General features: G+C 33.6%; 1 protein-coding gene across 1 annotated transcript; it reads left to right on the top strand.

Annotated features, from left to right (window-relative positions):
- Positions 1 to 801: 801 nt before the first annotated feature.
- LOC112512237 (phytoene synthase 2, chloroplastic) lies at positions 802 to 4,265 on the top strand. Its single transcript, XM_025118105.1, has 6 exons — positions 802 to 1,492; positions 1,604 to 1,654; positions 2,014 to 2,186; positions 2,729 to 2,964; positions 3,532 to 3,724; positions 3,951 to 4,265. The coding sequence occupies exons 1-6, from the start codon at positions 1,036 to 1,038 to the stop codon at positions 4,128 to 4,130; spliced, it is 1,290 nt and encodes a 429-aa protein (XP_024973873.1). The 5' UTR covers positions 802 to 1,035; the 3' UTR covers positions 4,131 to 4,265.
- Positions 4,266 to 9,301: the final 5,036 nt, after the last annotated feature.

Below are 9,301 nucleotides of genomic sequence, written 5' to 3'. Positions count from 1 at the left end.
GAATGATCTGAACTATTTTTTTTAATGAAAAAACCATTAAAGTTTTTCATTTTGAATGATAAAGTCTCTGAATTATTTTTTTAATGAAAAACTATTGAACTTTCTTATTTTAATGAAAAAAATCATTAAATTTTCTCATTTTAAATGATCAAGTCCCTGAACATTTTTTCAACAAATTAAACCATTGAAATTTTAGTAATTAGTTACTTATATAATTTTAACCTAAAAAAAACTAATTGTAATCGGTTATCTTTTGATAGATAAAAAGAGAAAGAATCAAAAGATAACCGATTACAAGTTCAGACAATATATTATATTTTTTAATTTTTTATCATCTTATTTATATTAATTAATATATCGTATAATAAAAAATTATTTTAATTACATTTTGTAATATTATAATTGATTAATTTTTTAAAATATTATTTTTGATCATTTTGCATTCTCATCAACTAATTTTATCAAACATGATTTATTAATCTATTAACAACTAACTTATCACATAGTTTATCAAATATAGAATTAATCATTCAAAATAAGATACTTTATTTGGTTTTTCTCAATGAAAAAAACTGTTTAGCTGTAGATTTTTTTAACATAGCGTTCACGTCACTTTCAAACTTCAATTTCATTTTTTTATGGAATATTTTATGGGTACTTTTTGGTTCAATATATCATAAAAAATGAAGAAAAAAAAGAAGAAGCTAATCCAAGTGAAATTTACTGCAAACATGTGGACACAAAACAGGCACCTCTCATGTCTTCCCAAATCAGAAGAATGCTCCATTTTCTCCACCCTATTTTATTCAAACCTCTTCTTCATTCATTCATCAGTACTCAAACCCCTTTCTTCATTCAACAGCAGCCCTTCATTTTCAATCAACAAAACCTCGAAAATTGGTTCACATTTTGAGCAAGTTTCAGAGCTTTTAGTGTAACTCGTAATCTTTCCACTGAATGCAATCGTCTAAAATCCCACAAAAAACCCTTCTTTCTGGGTGATTTTAAGTGTCTGATAGTTCCATTTTCGACATCATGTCTGCTGCTTTAATATGGGTTGTTTCCCCTAATTCTGATGTCTGTAATGGATTGAGTTTTTTGGAAACAACAAGGGTATTAGATTCATCAAGATTGTTTGCAAAAGAAAAGGGGGTTTTGAGGTCTGATAGAAGAAGAATGAAGAATGTCAAGTGTTATTCTTGTTTCCATGAATTGGGGTTTTTGGGTTCGAATAAAAATGGGAGAAGATCGGACGTCGTTTCGAGGAGGGTGGTGGCTAACCCATCTGGTGGATTGGCTGTTTCATCTGAACAATTGGTTTACGATGTCGTTCTGAAGCAAGCAGCTTTGGTTAAAGAACAAATGAGATCTAGGGAAGAAGATATGGAGGTGAAACCAGATATTGTTCTTCCTGGAACACTTGGCTTATTGAATGAAGCTTATGATAGATGTGGTGAAGTTTGTGCTGAATATGCCAAGACCTTTTACTTAGGTTCGTCAGCCCTTGTCTTAATCAAAATATATTCTATTTAATTGGTGTTAACTTCAACCCATCTCTTTTTATGCATAAAAGTGTTCATATTTTTTGTATTGTTATTCACAGGAACATTGTTGATGACACCCGAAAGGCGAAAAGCGATATGGGCAATTTACGGTGAGATTTTTCAACCATTTTTAAGGTTTTTTGGTCTGTAAATATATCATTTTTAAATTTTAAAAATGGTTTGAAAAGTGGTAATGTTGACCATTTGAATTCTTTTCCAGTTATCAAATATGGAATCTTGTTTTAGTTTTTTTAGTTGTTGAAGTTTGGTGTTCAAATACCAACAAGATTCATTTTCTTGTTAATTCCCACTTTCTATTCAAGGAAATATTGATGATTAAGCCATTTTCTATAATTAGTATGCTACAACAAAACAAAGTTGGTTTTTGATCTAATCTAACAAGTGATCCGATTCAGCAGCAGTTTGGATCTATGAATTTTGACTTTTTTAGTTTGACTCGATTAAACAGTATGGTGTAGGAGAACCGATGAACTCGTTGACGGGCCTAATGCATCACATATAACTCCAAAAGCTTTAGATCGATGGGAGTCGAGATTAGAAGATCTTTACAAGGGGCGCCCTTTTGATATGCTCGATGCTGCTTTATCCGATACCGTTTCCAAGTTTCCTGTCGACATTCAGGTTGACTTTTTAAAAATGTTTTCTGAATCTGATCTTGAATGCCGATACCTTCACTACAACAAAATCGGGTTTTTAGGACGCCAAAAATGTTTTATGTGTTGCTTTATACGACCAAACACTTGTGCGTCCTATATAAAAATGTTACAGTAAGTTCATGGAACGCTTTTGGATGTCAAAACAAGTTCTTTAAGAACGTTTTGAAACAAAATGGTCAATTAATATTTTTTATGACATTAGTTGAAAAGTGTTCTGTAAAAAGATATGTTCATAGGGACACCTCTCAAAGTTGTTCTATAAAAAAGCTAATAGGACAGAAACTTGTTTAAGACCCTTGAAAGCAGTCATATAAGCTTATTGTAACACTTTTACATAGAATGCACAATTCTTTTGAACTATAGAGCAGTCTATTATGACACTTACACATTTTTGGCGTCCGATAAACCCGATTTTATTGTAATGATTGCACATTCTAATTGCGTGTGGGATCTTCATTTTGTCGAATTCTTGACGGGTTCTTTTTCTACTTTTGTGGATGTTTTCAGCCTTTTAAGGATATGATCGATGGAATGAGGATGGACCTCAAAAAGTCAAGATACGAGAACTTTGATGAGCTTTATTTGTATTGTTATTACGTAGCAGGCACGGTTGGATTGATGAGTGTTCCGATAATGGGGATTGCCCATGAATCTCAGGCACCAACAGAGAGTGTTTATAATGCCGCTTTAGCTTTAGGGATCGCTAATCAACTCACCAACATCCTCCGAGATGTAGGAGAAGAGTAAGTTTAGCATATACTCTCCTTTGGTCGTGTTCTGCAACCATAAACTAGCTTGTTTTTAGAGCTTCTTGAAAAAGCCCTGTTTGATTAGCCATAAACTAGATTATTGAAAAGCTACTTAAGGAGCGTTTCAATAAACTAGTTTTTTGAAAAGCTACTTCAATTAGCGTTTCAACAAGCTCCAAGAGCTTTATTCCAATCTTGCTCTGTATATTTCCTTTTCAGTTAATTTTTCAACGTCCTTTTAAGTCATTGTCATTCAGCTTATCAACTAGTTTTTTACCAAGCAGTGCTAGTGTACAAGCTAGTAGCTTAGCATAAAGTTTGCTAAACATAGCGTTTGACTTTCAAAGTCAATGAAGCAAATTTACACTTCAAAATCAATACAAATCCCAAAACAAATTCAGATGAATTTGATTTTACATAAAACTTCATATCATTTACAATCTAATAGGAAAAGTTTTCATGTCGATCTTGATACATGAACGTCAATTTGGAAATTTGAAAAGTATGAAGTTTGACTTTGACCTCATGCTTGGTTCTTGAATGCTTCTTTTTCTGGTCCAGTGCAAGAAGAGGAAGAGTTTACCTGCCACAAGATGAATTAGCCCAAGCCGGATTGTCGGATGACGACATATTTGCAATGAAAGTAACGAATAAATGGAGGGTTTTCATGAAAAAGCAAATAAAACGTGCAAGAACGTTTTTTGACCAAGCGGAAGAAGGCGTTACACAGCTGAGTTCAGCTAGCAGATGGCCGGTAAGCTTTTTAAACCTTAATGTATCCAAATCCAAAAACAACACCAAACACTTTTACTTGTGATGTAAAACAGTCTATTAGGATATTTAGACATTTTTGGCGTCCTATAAACCCGATTTTGTTGTAGTGAAAACCAAGGCTCTTTTTCATATGTATGCTTACTTTTTCGTTGCTGCAAATGTTGTTCGACCTGAAATCATGATCTTGTGACCTCGTTCGTTGCTAGGTTTGGGCATCGTTGTTGTTGTATCGGCAAATACTGGATGAGATCGAAGCTAACGACTATAATAACTTCACGAGAAGAGCGTATGTGAGCAAACCGAAGAAGATAGTTGCTTTGCCTGTGGCTTATGCAAAATCTCTTGTTTCCCCATCATCAAGAAAGTTGGAAGTCACCACAGGGTAAAACTGCAATTTATTCTTTATATATATAGTTGTAGAAAATGAGAATGGTCAATATGTGTATATCACAACATGTTGTAATGCATCACAAATTTTAATCAGATATAGAATAGCAATATTTGTTCCAGCCGAAACGGATAATGGGTTTGTTTGGTTCTGGTTGTTGTGCCATAAACAAATACTGGGTTTGTTTGCGTTGATTTGTTCTGGCAGAAACAATTCAACGATTGTGGGAGAAGTTAAAAGATATAAAAGATACAGACACGTTAATGGAACGGGATTTTGTCAAGTCTTGTTTAATCGTACCATGTATGTGGTAAATACGAGATAATAAAAATAGGTGGAACGAATCCCTGAACAATTCTTAAAACTTGGACTAAAATCGATGTTGACAAAACTACCTGATAGTTGTATGCTTAAAAGGCAATCATTAGATGATTGAGGATTAGCGTAATAATTATTCATTTGTATGGTATGTGTATACAATTAATTAGTTAGAGGGGTTTAATCAACTGAGAGCTCCATATATTATGATAGATGTGATAACTTCTATCTAATGAATTGTTTCACATGATTTTTTTCTCATCTAAGGCTAGCATAATGAACATATATTTGTTTCACAATGTGTTTGTTTCATATGTATGTGATTCACATGTGAAACTTTTTTACGTGTAACTTTTGTTTCACAAACATGCTAAAAATATCTACATTGTGAAACAAGTACATATGAAAAAAAAAAGATTGTGAAACAAATGTATTGTTTAATCGATATTCTAAATCTTAGTCTTCGATGAAAAAAATCATATAAAATAACACATGAAATATTAATTCTCAAGGTTATCACAATTTTCATGGGTTTTAAAAAAAAATTAGTTAAAAATCCAAAAAAGGGGTTCAAAAGGAGAAATGCACCCGATACGAAAATCCACGACAAGTTTAAGATTAGAGATGGCTAAAAATTGGTTCTGAATAGAGTCAGACCAATTCCAAATCGGTCTCCTTAAAATCTGGTTGGCTAATTCTGGTCCCAACCAAAAAAATTAGGATTGATTATAATCCCGATAACCAGTGTAGGTCCCATCAGGCCTATCCCAAATCCGGTCCCAAACTTGATCCGTAATATTTTTTCTGGAAAAGTTCTTTTTAGACAAAAATGTTATTAATGTTTTTTTATTAAGATTTCTAAAATTTAGTATTGTAATACAATTTAAATAATACATGTACTTCAAAAAATCTTGAAAAACTTGAAAGTATTGAAAATTAACTTGAAACCTCAGTTCCAATGAGTCCCGAGTCAAACTAGACCCAATTTAGCATTAAGGTTATGAAATCCTCTAAAGAGGTAATTTTTGTTCTTTTTGGGCTGTTTACTAAACTTTTATCTTAGTAAGAGCTTGCTCGTTCAATTACTTTTTTGGGTGAAGATAATAATGATTGAGAATATTATCCGGTAAGAGGGAATATAAGGATCAAAAGTCTTACTCGGTAAATGAAGGTGATGACTTTTACCAGGTTATAAACGCTTACCATTAATCCATTTTGATGATTGAGAATGTTACTCATAAGGTAAATGTAACACCAAAGATCACATTTGCATATAAACATATATTTCCATATATCGAGAAATATAATTTACACATTTTGTCCCAATATCTACAAAAGCTACATTACAAAGTAGCTAACAACTTTTTCCACATCATCTCTATATAAAACTTGTACACATAACAAGTATTCCAAAAAATAATAGATAACATGTTATCCTTAATATTTCATGCAAACAAATACAATTCTTCGCAGTTTCCCCTTACCCTTGTCCCCTGGTTGAATCCGACCTGTAATGGACATTTTTCCAAAACACCAAAAATGAGAGTTAGACCTTAAGGTCTAGTGAGAAATCCCTTTGATGCTATTACAAGGTGAATAATCACGAAAACACATTTATAAACTTATATTTGTATTAATCACAAATATTCAACTTTTTAATATAACAATCCACTTTTGTCGCATAAAATGATGAGACATAAAAACAATTTATCGCATCAAATAGCCCCAATAATTCATTTAACACATTATGTTGAAACTCATGGCATCATATAGGTGAATACATTAATTTTTCGCATCATATGGGTGAACCCCATTTCCTCGCAACACACTGGTGCGAAGTCATCATTTCATCGCATCACATGAGTGCGATAAATCAATCTTGTCGCATCACAGTGGTGCGACAAACATACTTCTCGCATCACATAGGTGTGATATTCATCACATCACATAGGTGTGATATTCATCATATCAATAGAAAGTGATAACTTTAAGTCATCGCATACAACTCCAAGTCATCGCATCATAAGGATGCGATAACAAAGAACACTTTAATCAAAAACCCATATTTTATATCTCAATGATTATGCCACCCTTATCCTGGTATACACCTCTCCTTGATATACCATCTTTATCCCAGTATACACCTCTCCTTGATATGTCACCCTTATAACCAAAATACACCCCTCCTTGATATGCCACCCTTGTTCCATTCACAATATATACATATCAAAATCCCACAATTATGCTGATTATAGCATTCAATTTTTTTTAATAATCATCTCCCCATATAAAAAATTACCAAAAAAGGAAAGTTTGTAAATAACTCACCTTAATCAGAAATAGATGAACAACAACATTTATCCAAATAATTTCACCGAATTAGCTTCTTTCTTTTCTCCTTACGGTTTCTGCTTGATCGCACCAAAGACCACACACCGTAAACTTTCCTTTTACTTCTCTTCTATTATATGCATCATCCCAATGAGATAAAAATTATCTCATAACTAACAATTTAGATATAAGAGGCGGTGGAATTTTAAAAAAGCAATTAAGCATATCAACAATGTATCCCTCTCAACTTACCCCCACTTACCAAAATCAACCTCGAGCTTTATAACCGAATAACCGGTTATCACAATAAATAAAAGTGGTGACTATTGCTGATAAGCATTTACCATGTAAGAGTTTGATAAATGGCCTCTTAGGGGTTGTTTACCAAACGCTTACCCAGGTAAGGCCTTACCAAGTCAAATTAACTTGCCGGATGAATATGGCAAATACCAAGATTCTTACCCGGTAAGAGCAAAGACGAGGACCGAGAGTCTTACCTAATAAGTATGGATAATGACTCTTACCACAATTAGCACTTATCGGGTAATTGTAACATACAATACTTTTTTGGTGGACTAAAATCTTACCCGGTAAGTAAGGGATAGTTTTGAATTTTGCGAGTAGACACTTATCCGGGTAAGCATTTGGTAAAAAACAATCCCTTAGTTTTTTATTCGATGTAACGATAATTTTTTTTTCTTAATTAAAGTAATAAATGTTTAACTTCTAAGTGAATTATTGATTTGGTCCTCTGGTTTACACATTCTACCCACAGTGGTCCCATATCAAAATAAATACAAAGACGGTACCCCTGGTACGAATTTTCGCGCCTATTAAGTTCCTCCCTCTAACAAAATCAAAAGGGTTCCGTTAACCCGATTAAGTTCGAGGGTATTTTAATCATTTTACTTACATTTCATTTTTTAATTAAAAAATAAAGAATATCTTATATATCTATATATTACAAGGACCAAGAATGTAATTTTATATATACACACACACAACCACGTTCTCCATTCAAGGCCAAACTCCGACCAAACTCTCCCTTGATGAAAAAAAGTGATGATGATGAACAGATGAAGGATTCAACTGTGATAAAGCGACTTCTCTGCCACTCCTTTAAGCAAACCCCTCTCCAAATCCCTAAACCTTGAGCCACTCCTTCAACACAAGTCCGTTGAAACATCGAGGCCCTATGTAAAGAAAATATATAATTTGGTGGTCGCAAGTTAGTTGGTTTTCTATGTTGAAGACGATTAATAACAAAACAAGGGAAGGAGAACCAGATCCATGATGTTTCATGACTTTGTATCTAAAACGGTGGTATGGTGGGTCTCGTCCTTAGATGGATCATGATTCTAGTCAAAGTAAGTCGCAGGCGATGATATGGTGGCTGGAGGAAGTTGCAGGTGGAGGTGGGGTGGTGAAAGGAAGTCGCAGGTGGTGGTGGGGTGGCAGGAGAAAGTCGCAGGTGCTAGTGGGGTGGCGGGAGAAATTCGCAGGTGGGGTAGCCGAAGGAAGCAGCACACTACACCAAATGTTGTCTTAGACAACAAATGTAAATTGCCTATGTTGCTTAAGATACGCTAAGACAACAAAATCTATTATATGTTGCCTAAGTTTCTTCTTAGGCAAAGTATGGTTCTATGTTGCCTAAGTGTGACCTTAGGCAACATATACATGATTCTATGTTGCCTGCATGTATCTTTGGCAACATATTAGCCTAGTTGCCTTAGTTTAATGTTGGTCACTCATATTTTTCTTTGAAATCCGTCAAAGTTTACTTAGGCAACATATATTCTAGTTTCTATGTTGCTGATATGTGTTGAGAATTTAACACATAACGTGCTCTTTTTGCGTCGTTTTAGTTATTTTAATTTCTTTTCATTCCCACTTTGAGTCCTTTTCATTCATTTCTTTATATTTTTGTTATTATGAAGCTAAATGTTGTGGTTGACTTGATGGTATATGTAAATGATGCTAATTGGGAGTTTTTTGTGAAAACAGCAAATGCTACAGCATTGGTACAGCGTTGACCTGAGTCTTACACGACTTTTTGGAGGGCTTAATGAACAAGACGCTGACTTTTTGAAGATGGAAGACAACTGGAAATTGCTGGATTTTTAGTGGAAAAATCAGATTTACTCTTTAGTTAAGCTTATGCACTTTTTAGTTAGACTTTGGTTGTGGGTTGTACTTGATAGTTAAACTTTTGTTGTATTGTAACTAGTGTTGGTAAACTTAGCCTCCAAGCTTAGTTATTTTGTCTTTTTGTGCCCATTTTGGGTATAAATAGGAGGCTAGGGTTACCTTCTAAGATATACTTTAATCCATCATCCTTTGGATTCTCTCTAATCTTTCATCTCTTTTCTTTCTCCCAACTTTTCTTTCTTTTCTTTTAAACCCTCTCCTAGGGTGTTCTTCAAGTTCTTTAAGATTTCAAGTTCATCTTCATCTTTTTCTTTATTTTACTTTCTTGTCTTTTATTTTCCGTCTTTTATTTTCTTGTCTTTACATTTC

The sequence above is a fragment of the Cynara cardunculus genome (genome assembly GCF_001531365.2).
Source record: "Cynara cardunculus var. scolymus isolate 2C chromosome LG 5, CcrdV1, whole genome shotgun sequence".
Classification (NCBI taxonomy): Eukaryota; Viridiplantae; Streptophyta; class Magnoliopsida; order Asterales; family Asteraceae; genus Cynara; species Cynara cardunculus.
Note: the sequence above shows the minus strand (reverse complement) of the source record. Positions and strands in the feature narration are given on the sequence as shown.

Excerpts from the sequence above, each read along its gene's own strand:
- LOC112512237 (XM_025118105.1), top strand. The coding sequence starts at position 1,036 with ATGTCTGCTGCTTTAATATGGGTTGTTTCCCCTAATTCTGATGTCTGT. Across the intron at positions 1,493-1,603 it reads TGCCAAGACCTTTTACTTAG|GAACATTGTTGATGACACCC; the intron begins GTTCGTCAGCCC and ends TGTTATTCACAG. Across the intron at positions 3,725-3,950 it reads GTTCAGCTAGCAGATGGCCG|GTTTGGGCATCGTTGTTGTT; the intron begins GTAAGCTTTTTA and ends GTTCGTTGCTAG.